At 42.7% G+C, this 17,664-nt stretch overlaps 1 protein-coding gene across 1 annotated transcript in view; it reads right to left on the bottom strand.

Annotated features, from left to right (window-relative positions):
- Positions 1–16,677, bottom strand: part of LOC126299062 (uncharacterized) — a 166,594-nt gene extending 149,917 nt beyond the window's left edge. The window contains exon 1 of the mRNA XM_049990733.1: positions 16,475–16,677. Coding sequence (XP_049846690.1) covers positions 16,475–16,550 — 76 coding nt within the window. The 5' untranslated portion in view covers positions 16,551–16,677. The remainder of the gene's footprint in view (positions 1–16,474) is intronic.
- Between the last annotated feature and the right edge of the window lie 987 nt (positions 16,678–17,664).

The raw sequence follows: 17,664 nt of genomic DNA, 5'->3' as shown, positions 1-17,664 counted from the left end.
AACCTCGAAAAGTTTAATGTATTATAATGCGTAAATTCTTTGTGCGTTATTTAACAGAATAAATGAACCCACTGAAGATGGAGACTTGTGCCGAACATCTTTTCAGAGAAGCCACCTCGCCACTTAAGCGATTTAAGGACACCACGAACACCTAAATCTTTATGAACTGATGGACGGACGAGTATTTGAATCTTGTGATTTCCCCCATCCCCAGCGCATTCGAATCCAGTGTCTTAAGCGCCATCTTACTCTGTGCATATTGTAGCTCGCGTTGTTTGTTGGAGACAAGGGGACGAATGCTGTAGAATATTTTATATATAGGCAATTTTTAAGGCATAGATTTACTCCCGGATCACAGCTGGCAGCGAGAAGTGGTTGCCTGCAGAACGGGGTCACGCGAAAGCCACGGAGGCGTATCGTAGCGCCAGCCGCTCTTGTCTGCCCGAACAGCAACCAGCACTTAGGACTCCTTATCACAAATTTAAGCGTTTTCCTACACAAAAATGTCGACTTTTACATTCTAGATAATAGCGCTAAATTCCCACTGCGGCTCCTACTCTAAAATGGAATGGGGTACATAGCATCTGGTGACCCAAGCAGGCAAGTGGTTTATCTTGTCAAAATAGGAAACAATTTTCCTCCAGGTGACTACAGGATAAGAACATGCCTTAACCTGAGAGGAAAAGGACAAGTCCATAAGAGTACATGTAGAATGCCGCCACTTCTGCCGGCTGTGTCTAAATTTATCGTGATTCCTCAATATTTAAAATGTTCCTGAATTTTGATAGAAGTCGACGTTGAAGACGGAGGATATTGACGGACGGAATCTGTCATGCCTCTTAAGGAACCATCCTAGCATTCGCCTGAAGAGATTTACAGAAACTTCGAAAAGTCTAGATCTAGTGGCGAGACGGGGAAATGGGGCCTGATCCTCCAGTGCCTTTATTTAAAGCTGGGGTTATTTGTCAGCAGACTACTAAAGTAATGCCAGACGTAAACAGTAAACTAATTCGAGCGGCACTAATGTTTCCAGGCTCTAAATGAATCTGAAGAAAACAGAAAGACCAAATTCATTTTTCTAAGTGACAGAACAGGCATAACGTACTCTAAGCAGCGCTTACGACCAAACCTTCAAATGTACAGTCGTTAGAAGTTTCACCTGATCTCAAAAAGGTCCTACTTTATTTACGAACTATAACACGCAACTGCTAAAAATGTTAGCATAATCCTGACTGAAGCCTTAAAGCATCAGTACCTTCTCTCACTAGAACACTCGCTGCGTCTCTCCAACTTATGAACCATGTAGTCCGAGTCACAATTATCAGTCTGATCCAACATTTCAAAAAATAATAGTGCGCTTTCAGAAGTGAAAAATAATTGAACTCACGAAAACATCAGTAACAGTGAACAGCTGAGACATTATTTTTAGCAACTGCGTCAGTTATTTCGAAGCACACTAATGATGCTTACAAATCTGTGGAGAAGGACTGAAAGAAATTTGGATAAACTGAAGTACTCGGAAATAGATTACTCCAGACGTGTCAATTCAAGAATGCAGGCTGAATGTGAAGGTGAAATACAGTACACTGTATCGCATCCCAAGACGTGCACACGAGTTCAGCGTCTCAGAAGTATATCGTTAAGAATCCTGCAACTGATTTCAAAAGGAGGTTATCTTGCCTCCCGAGGTATCTGCCGCGTTATGATGGATCGTTAAGATAAAAACATAAGGGCGAGTCGTAGTGAACTACATTTGCGCAATGAGCACTTTAGTTTTTGTAAAAAGTAACAGCTTTACCAGAATGATCGTAATCTGTTTCTTACCTGTAAAAGTACGAAAAAGGAAGATTGTGACTTAATGTTCCGTTGACGAGGGCGCTGGAGAATGATCAAAAGCCATAATTGGTTAAAGTGAGACATGCCATTTCAAAGGAACCATCCGGCATTTGACGTCAGTGATTTAGGGAAACAACGGGAAAATAAATCTAGATCCCTGGACAGGGATTTGAACATCCTTACTCTCGAATGAAAATCCTGTGTCTTTGTGACATGTCTCAGTGCAGACACGAAGGCTATATTTAGATATGTAACGGTTAATTGAAAGAAACGTGTATGGATAAAGGGAGGAAGAGACAGTATAATGTCTCATCGACAACAGATAAGAGGTAAAGGTGCGGTCTGATTACTGGGCAGTGGTAATGTTTTGGGAACCCTCCGAGTATTCACTTTGATTCGATTAAATCACGGCAAACTTTAAACGGAGCGGCGCGACACGGACTCAAATCTCGTTCCAAGTAGAGTGCAGTGCTGTAGCCACAATGACAACTCATAGCTGACAGGCTTACGTCTGTGGGCAAAAGTTTTATTTTACTTCCTAAAAGAGGGATTTTTAAAACTTGTTTGTTTTTCAAAGCAGATAATTTAAGATTTAGGTCATGACGACTTAACACCTTAGTAAAACTGGAGTAGCACTCCTTGCCGAAAACCTGGACAAAATTAATACCGTTTTTATTGTAAAAGTTTAAGGCACGATGTTCTCCACTCCTCCACAAAGTACATGAGCGGAATAAACTATTGCAAAGGCAACTAGCTAAGATGCCGTACGACGTGTACGTAACCAGTTATCGGGTTGACGATCAACAATTACCCCGGCCCGCATCTTATATTAAGGGCTAGCGGCTACTGCAGACGGTGAAGATTACTGCAAGTAGAGTAACAGTCAGGTTTTGGACAAAGAACTGTAAGCAATACGGTAAGTGAACAGTTACATAAAGCACATTTGTCAACCTATGCTCAGATGCTGATACTCAAAGTGACGCTCAAATTGAAATGCACCATTCCTGAGAAATTCATCAACGGATATCACTAACCATCAACGGAACTGAAGTAAAGAAGGAAGAGGTCACTAAAAATGCTCATAGTTCGCTTGGGCCCCATCCTATTTCAGGGTGTATCCTGTTGAGAATAATTGACCCTTCACATTTCCCCTGCGAACGGTGGCAACTGCCGTCTATACCTTAGCTCCTGTTGATTTTCTTAAGCAATAATGGTTCCACTTAAAAAAAAGCGCAATAATTTGTCATTACTATGGGCGCAGGTAACCGAGGACGCTACCTTTATTTTTTGAAGACATTACGATTTTACAAAGGCCATGAAAGTGTGCCAGCTATCTTAACAATTTTGGCGCAGACCTGTGAACAAACTCGACATACAAAAATTGATTACGGTAAAATATTGATCAGAAAATGAATCTGATATGCCTGCACGTATTTTAGGGCTTTCATCATCATAGTCGTCGTCCCGACTTGAAGAAATTAAGACAGTAAGTCCGGTTTGCATCTGTTCAATTAACGACTGTCTTTAAATTTATGTTGTGATCTAAACGGGTACGGAGTCTGAATACCTGCTACACAATCTCTATAGCTCATATTCATTCCTGTTATAACAATTTCAGTTCAACTGCTGTAAACAAGGCACGGATAACCGTTCCTTCTAACAAGCTAGATTTAGTATCTTATTCTCTGCCAGTTGATATTCTGATGGTGGCGAACCCAATGAAAACCGCAAAGTTCATTGCACGATCAAGACCGTCGTTAATAAGGCGCGCGCGTGTGTGTGTGTGTGTGTGTGTGTGTGTGTGTGTGTGTGTGTGTGTGTGTGTGTGTGTGCTCTTCACAGAACTGCAGTGATCAACGGAATGACCGATTATCGCGTATTTCAGGTTGCATGTCATCGATACATAGTAACTACGTCAACATTTCTACAAACTGGGTGGGAGCGCGGGCGCGCGCGCGAGAGAGAGAGAGAGAGAGAGAGAGAGAGAGAGAGAGAGAGAGAGAGAGAGAGAGAGAGGGGGGGGGGGGGGGGGGGCAGGGCGCAAGGCATTTTCAGAGACGGAAACTACATCCTAGATGGCGTGACCAGCGGGTCAAGCCTGCTGCAGTTTGCTGTTTTACGAGTCTGTAATACTGGCACAGGTGCCTCAAATATAGTACTATCTGCAGGCAAATCATGGAAGGAAAGATCACGTTCTGTGTACTGAAGAAAACAGTTGGCTACAGATTTCAAGGCTTTGTTTCAGTGATGACTTTATACGTTACAAATAATGGTCAATGAACCAAATAGTTTCACACTTCACACCGAGCTCAAAGCAGTGTGAGATAATGGAACTTGAAAACTACGAATGAAGCACGATACGATTATCGAAAATAGTGCGAGGTTTCAACGAAACTTTACGAACAAAATCTACAGCAAAATGAATAGCGAGGAACAGACCGGCACTGTCAGTAGGCAGACATGTTTTTCTCTTTACAGGTGTTCTGCTTACTCTACCTCGGGTATGGGAGAGGACGGATTAGGTATGTCATTTTTAGTGTAGATACAGCAGATTCGCATATGAAAGCTACCACTTTATATTTTCTGATCTTGCGCACCTGTGTAACGTGAAAGCATTCAACTTGACGGTGAGTTAGACAACGCGTCTTCAGCCAGTGATCTAATATCGCCATTGCAACATGTTTTCTTTTTCAAGTCCTATTATAATAAGGCGAGAATATCTTATTTAAGATGTATAGTTTTACACCCGTTTAGTATGGTACTGCGGAAATTATACTTCAAAAGCTGCGAAGTACAATTTTAGGACAGATTATGCAGCGCTACATTCAATTCCAGAGAAAATCTTTTGTATGGAGAAAAGGAAATTACGATGTTCAGTTGTTCTCGATAAACCACAGAACAATATCCGAACAATCAAATTGCGACGATGGCTGTCTCGTGAATTTGTGGAGCAAAGGACGTTTCACCCACACCATACCCACAAAAAAATCAATACATAGAAGTTATGGTCTATAACTGTATGTGAAAGCATCGCTGTAGACACACAAGCATTGGAGTATTTCTTCGAGGTCACAACCAGTTATGTCAGCCACGTCATTCTTGTGAAAAACTGAAGCATTCGCGAATACGGAAGTTAGTTTAGAACGCCGCACATGTTTGTTACATATTAGTCTGCTAGTGGTTTTATACTTTTGCTATCCATCTTTGATCCAGCGTACCCAGTCATTCCAAAAAGAATTCTGAACACATTGAAACTTCGCATTTTTTAAGAGAAAGTATTATTAGGAGCGAAAAAAATACTATGATAGGACTGAGATCGAATTCCAAACCTTTGGCATTTCATCGTTAATACCAAACCAGAGCTTGTACAGAGTGAACCCAAGTTTCTACAGAATCTCTGACGTCTTTCGGAGATATTTTAGCATACGACATTAGTGGTCCCAGCCGCTCGTTAAACAGTAGTTGCATTTCATTCAGTTTCTTACCCCCTTTATCTCTGCATCTGGATTGCACTGAAAATATCTCGGCAAGTTAAGATTTCGACGGTATGCGCTGCGTCTTGTATGGAAACAAACTTATTCCACTCACGCTTCTTGCTATGAATAGTAATCGTCACTCTGCTCTTCGCCATCAAACTCGCATTCAGTGCTGCTCTTTTCTGTCCCGGGTTTGTACTTCTAGCAATGTTCTTACGTTAACTGTGATACACGACAGTGTGTATAGGTTTATTAACGAAGTTTTGGCCGATATACACCTCGTGTTTGGTTTCACTGCCGAATAAAATGGAAGATCGGCACAACGACGCTAGAGACGGCAAACATTGCAGTATTTTTGCATTTGTCATGGGTTGTTACATTAGTATATTTTGTGTTGTGCGTTTTGGTGATTGTATATTACAGCCTTTTTCTCCGAAAAACGCAGAGTAACCAACCAAATAAATATTTATACTCTATTTCGAGCCACATGAGGCCACACGTTCCTTAAAATAAAATACTCAAACATCCCTCATACAGTATTCTGTCGGAAGAGTTTTGTCAGTCGTGGTATATACAGAAAACTATAGCATAATGCCAAATTTATTACACTAGCTTGCGGGTCGTGGTTTTTCTCCCGGGAACAAGAAAGTAAGGACGCCTGTTTTCGTCGGAACTGATATGAAGTACTGGTGTGTTTTACGTGTCCATCCGGTGATTATTCTATGAATGCAAGCAGCTAAGCCTTCGTGTGGACAGCTGCCTCTGCCAGCACTCAGCAGGATGCCGAATGCTTCCCCCACCACAGTAGCTCCATCCCACGTCCACGTCCGCTCTTACCTGCGCCCACGCAGTGTCCCGCCGTATTCTCCGAATTGGCGTGGCGGACTAGATGTAGCCTGGCGGGACTTAGTCTGTAGCTCGTGTCCAATAATAATGCGCTTTTGCAGCATTATCAATATACTCTTATTAAAGAGCTCTTTCTTCAGTCACCAGCATTTTGTTTCTATACAGTGTGCCGAAACCCGTATCTGCTTTCGGTGTTAAGACGGCATAAAAATTAATTTCAAAATTATTCGAGGTATGGATAGTTATAGAATGCAGAATTGGTATTTATTCTGGTGCTTTATTCAAGTTAACCTCCGTATCACGCTACAAGGGTATCACGTGTCATACCACACTTTAATGGCAGGTTATTTTGATACTATAGTAATGTGTTCTACGTTTAGTATCAGGACCAAATATGAAATTACTCTGGAATCCGCAAGGGTTGCTTCAAATCAAGCTTGCTCCGAAACTGCAAAAAATATTAAACCCCTGCAGAAATAGTGCATACCAAAGAAAAAATTTATAACATGCAGTACTTTTTCGATGCTGCGTGAGTGATACAAAAGTGGTTTTATTAAAATTGGTCTCCTGTGATCCCACTAATTTTAGATGAGAAACGGATGGGAAGTAACTAGCAATGAAGTTTCAGGCACCTGGACATTTATGACAGCGGGAAGAAATGAAGATAGTTGCACGCTTGACATCCATAGAGCGAAACTGTGAACTTTGTTAAGATATCTACTTTCTTAGTGCGATCTAGTACATGGACATGCAGCCTAAAATGTCAGATACTTACAACAATGTTATAACCACTAAATTTTGCCTGTTTTTTATCTTGAGACAGGAATAAAAATTAATCGCATTATTCACAGTTTCAAAGTCACGGCTGATACAGCAACTCGAAAAGCGTACTTTAGAAAGTGCGGTTGTGTCGCCTGATCAAAGCAGTCTCGACGTTTGTGAACGTCGTTGATTAGACATCCGCAGAGTTCATTTCCTTCTATCGTCAGCTAGCTCACTTCGATGAGGAGTAACTTGTTAATATTACGAAAGAGTTTTAAAATCGACCATTTACGTTCACCTCCTCTAAGAATGTGTCTTGTGAAACTGGTTTCGTTGACTAGATAAATAATTTGTCATGTGCGATAAAGTAAAACATGCAGTCTTAATTGTTTATGCTCAAAAAGATGATTCAAATGCCTCTGAGCACTATGGGACTTAACTTCTGAGGTCATCAGTCCCCTAGAACTTAAGCTAACTAACAACCTAAGGATCCACACATATCCATGCTCGAGGCAGGATTCGAACCAGCGACCGTAGCGGTCGCGCGGTTAAAGACTGTAGCGCCTAGAACCGCTCGGTCACACCGGCCGGTATAATTGTTTATGTCAGACTTCAGCCTAAGTAACAATATCTCAACATAATTATCAATAAGTGACTTTTTCCGTACAGACGCGAACATCCTCAGTTCTCTGTTTTGGACGAGTTCCGTTGCCTTTTGTCATACTCAGTATTTACTTTATTCCTTCGTAGCAGTACTGCTGATGGTCAAACTATACTCCACCTTTTTTCCTATTTGTGTGTGCCACATTTTATTTTCACAATCAGCAGGAATTTAGCACATACCACTATATCATCTTACACTTCTGAATTTTTTTTGTTCTTTGCGGTTAATTACTTTCATGAGACTCCTTGTGTGCACGTAGTTCGACTGCATCACGTAGCAGTTGGCAACTCAGATGGGTGTATCGTGGAGGATCGCTCAGGAAATTACTGAGATGACGGATTTTTTATGCACGAAAACATCTCTACTCTAGGTCTGACAATATTCCAATGCTTCTAAAGAGCCTTACTCAGGAGAAGAACCTCCACAAAATATGTATCAAATATCAAATACTCATCAGCAATATCGTCCGATTATGTGAATATGCAATTATATTCTAATCTAGTGGCTTATGCTTATTCTAGCACCTCTCACCAGCGCATAATAGCAACAAAATCTTAAAGTTGCATCTTAACGAAGAATTAACGTAGTGGCTAGATCGGCCCAATGTAGATGTAATGCACGTGGCGCAGCAGCTCTCCCTGTGGTTCTGTGTAGGAACACTGGGCACATAGTTATTCATCCAGTGCACACCCCCAACAGCAAAGAACCGGAACATGCTTGCGCCACTGACTTAATTTTAGGGACTGTCGGTGTAACATTTTTTGGTTGTGCTGATAGCTGATGAGTAAGCAAACCGGACGGATATTATCCTGTAGAAGGAAATGGTCAGACTTTATTCTATCAATATTTAAGTTTCGATTCCTCAAAATGCATGTCGTACTGAAGCCAAATCTGAAAGACCGATGTGCTACATCCCATTTCCATATTAATGCTTCTTCGTGTACTGTTTGCACGGGGACTGGAGCAGTCGCATATCGCGATTCAGGGAAATTCTGACACTGGTCATACCATAATTTCTCTCTCTCTAAACAATACGAGTACGTTGTTTAAACGGGCGGTTAGCGGTCTGTGCCCACCTCATATAAACCGCGTTGTGATAAGCACATATAAACCTCAAACTTATTAGCATAATATTGTACCACGAATCTGATCGCACCTAACAACCAGGTTCAGCTTTCAGTGATGCGAAATGTCAATGATACGTTGACTTTAAAAATAATTAGACAAAAATAATCTATCTTTAAGAACAAGGTAGGTTCACGTTTTATGTTCAGACAGATGAAGCGCTCACACATTTACAAGTTTTTCTTTGACGACTGTGGCTAAAAGAAATTCAATAATTGTTATGGATCAACACAATTTGGACAATATAAAAGGGAAGTTTTAAATGCAGATACTTATAAAGTAAATACAATGATTTACGTAGCAGTCTGTCAGCCACATTTGATTCAAAAAGGAAGTCACACACAGGTATTAAAATATCGTAGCTGATATGGCCCCAGAGATCGAAAAGAACGCAGAAGTATTCCTCTTAGATGCCTCACATCTAATATGGGGCAGACTACCGCACACACTTAAAAATAAATGGCTACCTGTTAGATAGTGGAACATCAAAACTTGTGCACCACGAGCACCACTAAACTGCTTGGTCCTCTACCTGGGAGAAGGGCCATGGGACAGAGCAGCAGTAGCTCCACAGGACACTTGTTCGAGTGAAAAGATCAGTTCCCCGCATTTGGCTTTCCCGTTTTATTATTTTTAGACAATGTAACGAAAGTTCCGCGTGTTACCTTGAACTAAAGATACCAGTGTGATTAGTAGAATGAATTATAATACTAGATAATTTATGTTATCTGTGGATTTGTAAATTCCACCAAACGTTATTTATCGCACTGTAGATATTCCTCGGGTAATTTAAATTTTTGTGTTTCAATAAAGGAAGGCATGCAGTACCCCTCTGCCTTAGCGTAGTGGGCTTTCGATATAATGCTCCACGAACAAGTCTGGCTTCCACACACTGATTCTTCCTACTATTCGCGATTATCTGGTTCAGCTCGCCGTACATGGTGCCTCGTTGTTTGTAGAAGCCTGCAAATGGTCAGTACGCATGCTCAACTTGCGGATGTTGATCAGCTGCACAAGCATAGATAACTGAAAAGTTAATAAAGCCTCACTAGCGAAATATACAATTGAAATGGCGGAAATTTATCGTAATAATACTAAACAATGTTTGCATCAAACTTCTAAGAGCGACAATGCACTTAAACATAGAATTGTTTTAGCAATGGGAAAACCGAAGGATCTGATGTTCGACTTGCTGTAATCTCGAACCTAATCAAATCCTTAACCTTCTGCTTTCCAGTTATTGGCACATCAAAAGAAATTTGTGGCTGGATTAAGTGTTTTGAGTCCAGTGAAAATATTACGAGTGTGTCGCTTGAATACTTGAATCTGCTCACTGGTAGAACGATGTACAGTTACAAAGTCGACAACGTGGTGAAGCACAGGCATTTTTAGTTAAAAGTACTGTCCTCCAGTTTTTAAGCGTCCTGTCGCTCCTACGTAGTCTTATCTTCGAACATCTGAACACAATGCTAAGTGCAGATGGGTATTGTCGGTGTTATTTCAGCTTTGTCGCACGCCAGTAGCCTGGGTCAGAGCGGCTATGTTTACATTAGGCAACGACCGGAAGACGAAAACCGAATTTCTGAAACAGTTTCTCGTTGTCCTGTTTACATGTTAAGCCCTGAAGCGGTTTTGAAAAAAGACCAGTCAAATATTGGTTTTCCAATCAGTATTTTTTTTTACACAAATGGCCTTTGGAAATCGGCTTTTCCGGTTTCCGATATAGTCACCACAATGGCTGTGTCTCTCTAACTAAACATCGGATGTAGATAACTTCTACTTTGTCATTGCACAAAGCTGACTCCGTCTAGACTACCCGAAAGTGTCTACAAAGAAGTCTTAACTTGACAACCAAACTTTTTCGCCTCCGGCAATGTTTACTTATCTGAAAAAATGCCGAGTACACCGTGGCGCGGAATCCACGTTTAACGGTAATCCCCTATAACTGACTCTAAGTTAGGTCAAAGTCCGAGGAAGGCAATGGAATACCACCTCCAACAGAATCGTGCCTAGTAAAGCACTTCGGTGATCCAGACAACCTTCAGATTGGTTACTTCCTACTTAAGTACACAAACCACCCTCGTATATCAGTATATTAGTGAAAACAGTATAAAAACCCTACAGTAGTTCTTAATACGCAGTTTCAAATTAAACTTTGTTGCAATGTCTTATTTTACTGTTTTTACCGCAAGACACCGCCTTCTCTAACTGATCGGATCCTAGCTCCTACCATTGCCACGAGCTATCAATCCAAACGCCAATTAATATGAACCTCCTCCCCCGCTCCGACATTATGTAGCGGTAATAAATTACACTGCTGTGCAAACTTACAGACGAACACTTTCGCATGTGTCACTGCCAAGTAACAAGGCTTGAAGAAACTTTGAGCACAACCAAAGTGCTACAATATAGTACAGAAGGTAACAAAAAATTGCGCAATGAGATTGACAAATCACGCTTTTATCCAAAGACAGTAATTAGACAGATGTCGCCGCAGTTGATTACGGTCCATTTGACATTACATAAGGCGGGATTTTGTTCTTAATAGGGTGTGTGACCGGCACGGGCAACAATGCACGCTCCCAATTGTGCTCCTACGCTGGCTACGTGGTTAGAAAAGCCGCCAGCATACGGCACGAGGCAGCTAACGTTGACGTGCGCCCGGACGGGATATACATCAGCGCCATCGGCACATGGAACGAGATGGTTAACGTGATTTTTCGCTCTCAGCGCTCTCCAGTGGCAGTTGTCGCTTTGACCCACAATACACATAGTTCGTTCACGAAAATGATCGTGCATACAACTCTTACGTTACCTCTATTTAAACACACAATTCCTCTTTACCACATGTTAGTCATGTTCTATCCTTGGTATATACAAAAAGAACTTCAATATCCAGGAATGTGTAATAAGACAAAAATGAAAAATCCCCTGACTAATATCAACTAAGTTCACCAAATGGGAAAAACAACTGACAATTTATACTTACATAGCATCAAATATTAATGAATTATTTCTATTAATACCATAGGTAAGTCCCACAACCCTTTAGACAATACAAGGGTGAAAAAACGTTTCTATACAGCAGGAAGCTATTATATTGAAACTCTCCTAGTGATCACATTTCAACCTGCAGTCTCCTAAAAGCTTTAATCCCAAAATAATACCAACTGACACATCCTACATGTGCGCGATGGCATTCCAATCAGAAGAACCGCCAGGCCAATGCATTCGGCGAATATCTTCTTACTCCAAAAGCTGCTGAACCTACACTGTTCGATTCGGGCGCCCATTATTATCCACAAAAATGACGTCAGGGCCGAATGCACCCCAGTGGTGGAGTAGGGTCACTATCGTTAACCAGTGAGTGTATGGTGTTCAAGATTTGGAAGGCAATGCGTCCATGCAACATTATACTTAACCACACCATAACACATGGGCCACTGTAGAACATAATAGTTTTGGTGATCAAGACGTTAGGGTAAGCGGAGCCAAAATGTTATATGGCCGTAGTGATCTCCTGCGATACACTCTGCAGTCAACGTTATTGTGCCACTGTACTCCTTTCCCATACCAGTCTTTTCACAAGTGCATTTGCCCTGACAATTTTTATGGGTGATAATGTGCGACCGCATCGAACAGAGCAGGTGGAGCAGCTCTTGGAATGGACTCGCCTGTCTGCTCCCCCGACTTAAATCCCATGGAGCACGTATGGGATGCGTTGGGGACACTTTCTGTAACACGTCCACATGCACGAACAAGCACTAAGCAGCTGTCGGCCGCAATGGAGAAGAGGTGGAACGCCCTACCACAAGAACCCATTACCAGCCTTGTGGCCAGAATGTCGTCTCGTTACGGAGCATGCACTGCGATCCGTGGTTACCACGCACCCTATTAAGAACTATGTCGCTCTTTCTGTAGTATCCAGGGGACCATCATAAATCACGAAGGCTTCTGAGTATTGTCTTTGAATAAAATTGTCATTTCTGTTAGTCCCATTGCTTATTTCTTTTAGTGACCTGTGCTGTACTGCAGCAGTCCAGATTTCATCGAGCTTGGCAGTGACATGCAAAAGTTACTTTCATCCTTATGTTTTCCGAACAAGTTTATATTCTCAAACCACCTCCTGAATTAGTCTGTTAGTCTTCCTGTAGTTCCTGAGATCTGATCGAATATAGAGACAGAAACCGCGGCGGGGGACTTTATAGTATATGTAGCTATTAAATATGGAAGATTCACCACGTGAGAAGGGAAATTACGACGCCCACCTGCCAAGATCGGTTATTGCCGTACTTGCAAGGATAAGGACCCGCTGAAACCGCGCGTTTATAATCCTTTAGAGCGCTTACAACTTACGTGTTGAGTGTACCTCACCGTGTCCTAGTATATTGTGTAAGCTGACTTACGTCAATTAATCAATTGAGATCCCCGGTCAAACACTAACTTCCCTTCAGAGAGATCTCGCACGTGGAGATCAGACACTGCAGTAGGGCACGAAGATGATCAGCTGCCCCGAAGCTGATCGGCAGCTAACCCACAGTGTGCGGCGAAGCACGGCGGCGGTCACGCATGGGGGAGCAGAGCCCGGGGCGACGCGTTCTGCTGGACGCGCCTTCCGGCTGCAGTATCTGTCGCTCTGCTAACCGGCGTCGCCCTCGGCGCTGCCAAAAGGAATTTATACCCACCCGCTGACTCGTCTCTGAATATCAAACTAGTTATTTAGGGAAAGCCTCGAAAACGAAAACTTGGACGGCCGGAAAGTGTATTGAACCATGCTCCTCGTGAATGTCGTCAGGTAGCTCCACTGGTTAGCATAGACAGCGTTTTGCATGGAAGAACAAAACTTAGATCCCAGTGTAAGGGGACGGTAGATCCGTCTTTGCCAGATTCACCTCTTACGCCAGTGCCGCAGATTCCGGCAGTAGTTGAAGTTGGATTTTTCTCTTCAAAAACAATCAGGCCTCAATCAAAAAGGTATATTAACCACAATTTCGAATATTAGCAACAATTTAACATATAGAAAGAATCTTTGTCGTGTATCTTTAGTATTTTTAATTACTACATTTACGCTGCTCCCGATGACATTCCTTGGACTACTTAACTTTTCTAAATACCACACATGTAGGTTTAGCCACTTTGGCTGAACGGAACGGAGCAAAACTTTGCAGTATTCGATTAAAACACTAAAGCGACGCTTCAGAGCTATCAGACGAATGACGAATGCTTGAAACCCGAAATAGGTATGTTTACCGGATACCTATCTGTTTGGAAAGTTTTGGGGGATGGAGAGTGACGCGTCTGCAAACGAGACCACACACACCATCTTATTTAGCAGCGTACTTTGTGATCAAACCTAACCGATAGATTTTAGCGTTGTACGTGTAGTAAGAGTTGTAGCGACTTAATCGATGCGAAGAGTTACGGGGATATTCAGGGGACTTTTCCGGGATTCACTCGAAGAAACTCAACTCTGACGCTACTGTATAAGTTTGGGGGAAACTAATATCGCATACGTCAGCGCCATACTGATTCTTCCCTTTCCCCTTCCGAGAACAGGAAGGAAGCGACATTACCACTACTATCCACAGTATACAGTGGCTTGCGGGGAAAACAAGGTGTAGGGGCAGGCTTCGCCGCGGCGTGTCTGTGCTATTCTTGCATTGCCAGCGGGAGAGCATCCGAGTTTGAAGAGTGGGCGGTAGCAGATGTGCCCTTCGGGCGGGTATGTCTTGTAGCAAGATAGGTCGTCTGGTCGTTAGAGACCGAACAGTAGCTCTGTTTTGCTAAGGAGGATTTTCATATGAGGTGATTGTGGAAGCCTAAAGTGACTGAGGACACCATGGATCAATCAGAATTGTCTGAGGGAGTTCTGAACTTCGTTTCTGTGGACTATCGAGAAAGACACGAAAAAAGTTATTTGGATTTTAGTTCTAATTCGCAACGTAGTTTTTTTGCCGAAAGGATCCAAATAGCAGTAGAAATTTGTTCCGGAAGCATTGTCTAAAGTAATGTGAACCGAAATTTGCTGCTATGCTTCGGGTCTAAATATTTACTGTGGCTCCTACATGAAAGAAAATTTCCCTCAAGCGAAGGTTGGTTTGGGCATTAAAAAATTTTAAAATGTTGAAGTCTATCACCTTTAGAAAGTTGCAGAACGATACCTTTTACCGTTTCGTGTTTCAATCGTCGCTTCAGCGAGAGCAGGAAATGGTAACTCAACAGTTGCGTGCTGTGTAGAGCAGCCGATCGGAAGTTGGGACAAAGCGCGAAGGAAGGAAAGGTCTGGCTCGTGCTGTGCAGCAGTCAAACCGGCTAAGGCTACTGTCGCAGCGCTCGAAGCTATAAATGAAAGGCTGTTGCGAAATCATAGCAGTGGAGACAGTTTTTATCAATGATGCTTTGACCGTCCTTTGAGAACTTTCGAAATATTGGACGCAAAATGTATTTTTGGCGCGAGTCCGCCCGAACATCTAACAATACGAAATCAATGTGATTCTTACAAATAGCAAAACAAATGCGACACTACTGAGAAGGCTGCTTCATGTCCACGAATTTTTTGTCGTCTTGGAATGATAAAATTCGAGTTTTAGAGGCGCACGTGACTAGCGCACGACAGCGTCAGGTGTTGAGTGTCCCTCATTGCTACTGATCACACGGGTGACTGAGGACAACGCGTCTTATGCTTCGTTCACCAAATACCAAAAAGACAAAAAGTAATATTTAAATGTCAGATTAACCGTGCCACTGTCTACACTTTTTTAGTGCAGCGGATAACGGAACTGTCAAAGACTAGCATTTCTAACTAATCACGTCAGTGTTTTACGATAGTGTACTTTACCAGTGCAAATGACTAGCGCTTTAACAAAGTGACAGAAATCGACAAGTTACCTATGCAACAGCCTTAAATAACCTCTCACGCAATATTAGTACATGCAGTTTTCCTCAGATGTTAACGGCATGTCGCAAACCAGCCTTGTTATCGTCACTGGTCCATTTTCACGGCATATTTCTGTCATCACACGAAGGTTACCTCACCGGTCCTGACTGCGTTCTGTTGACGCGAGACGGCCGGCTCCGCGCGGCACCAACAATCTTAATTGGGAGAGAGGTTCGGAGGCCTAGAGCCGCATATGGACACTAATTTGCATTTTCTGATATTTACTTTAAGTACTTTTACAGTTCCACGTGGAACCTGTAAGTGGAACAAGCCAATTCGTGAAGTTGGCACGGGCTAACTAAATTAATTGCAAAGATACGCATGCAGAGGTGCAGTTTTATATGCAGTCTACATTAAAATGTCAAGTAATTGTTTCCATTTGTAATAGCAACAATTCCACACGTGGCCTTTATTTTCATCTGTCCGTTTTATTTTGCATTCCTAATTTAGAAACATCGCAGACAAGTCATTTGTTTACAAACAATTGCTCAGTAAATTCCGTTATGTTCATTAACTCCCTTGGTTTACCTGTACAGGCGGCCGACGCATTATTGTAAACAATCTTTAGCTTAAGACGCGCCGTGTTTATCTTCTAGTACGAAAACTCGAGATGTCTTTATTTTTTGTCGGGAGAAGGGGCTGAAGAGAGTATCCTGGCCTCGTGTCTCTTTTCGTGAAGCGAAGGCAAGGTGCCAATTAAAAAGTCAACGAGCTAAACGTCATCGCAACAATCGGTCCCGGGTCTCCTCGACAGTCTACGTGTGAATGCTTTTAAGCTTGTGTCAACGCAGGACACTACGCAGAAAATGCGAGCGAAAGCGTTTGTACCTGAGCAGGCGATAGCGAAGACGGCTCGCATGGCAGCGGCGTGCAGTGGAGAGCGGGAGAGAGAGTTGGCGTGCATGCGGCGACGTGGTCGTGGCCAAACTGTTCGCGCGCGCTTCGGCCAACCACGGCCAGCGACGCAAGCGCTGCCCCACCGCGGCTGCGGCCGCTGCCGCAACTACGCATCACGCCACCTTCTTACACAACGGCCGTGCTGCCGTGTTTACACGTCGCTTAGCGCCACCGACCAATCACACGGCCGTGATACCGCCTCTCTTGTTTCCGTTTTCGGCTCCGCTACCTTTCGTTTTTCTGTCTCGCTATCTACTGGAACTGCACAGAGTGACAGCACGAGATGATGCTGCAGATAAGGTGTATCGCAGGAGCACACTCGATTTCAGTAGTAATACTGTGCAATCTGCGTCACGTTTCCATCAAAATGGTGAATGTGATGGTTAACATCTTAGTTCATGAAGAGACAGCGTTCAAAAACATAACCTACAAGTGTCACAACTTTTAGGTAAGGTCACTGTTACACTTTTCCGCGATAGTCATATGTTGCTCTACTGTCTTAAGATCTCCCCTAACTGCGTTTTCCTTGGTTTCTTTATTTATGTATGTTCGAAACATAACTCAAGGGTAATTGAGTATAATATTTCAAAAATGGCTCTGAGCACTATGGGGCTTAACATCTGTGGTCATCAGTCCCCTAGAACTTAGAACTACTTAAACCTAACAACCTAAGGACAGCACACAACACCCAGTCATCACGAGGCAGAGAAAATCCCTGACCCCGCCGGGAATCGAACCCGGGCGCGGGAAGCGAGCACGACCACGAGCTGCGGACCATAATATTTCGTTCTGCAATGTAGCCGAACTATATGACTAGGGTAATAGCATTGCTCACGAAACGCAAGGTTCAGGGTTCGAGTCCCGTCGGGAGCACAATTTTAATCTGAGGGTATAATTTCAAAACAGCGCACATTCAGCTACAGAGTGAAACATTCATTCATTAGAAAGCAAAAATAGTTCAAATGGCTATGAGCACTATGGGACTTAACTTCTGAGGTCATCAGTCCCCTACAACCTATAACTTCTGAGGTCATCAGTCCCCTACAACCTATAACTACATAAACCTAACTAACCTAAGGACATCACACACAACCATGCCCAAGGCAGGATTCGAACCAGCG

The sequence above is a fragment of the Schistocerca gregaria genome, chromosome X, assembly GCF_023897955.1.
Source record: "Schistocerca gregaria isolate iqSchGreg1 chromosome X, iqSchGreg1.2, whole genome shotgun sequence".
Lineage (NCBI taxonomy): Eukaryota > Metazoa > Arthropoda > Insecta > Orthoptera > Acrididae > Schistocerca > Schistocerca gregaria.
The sequence above is the reverse complement of the archived record's forward strand: the minus strand, read 5'-3'. Positions and strand labels throughout refer to the sequence as shown.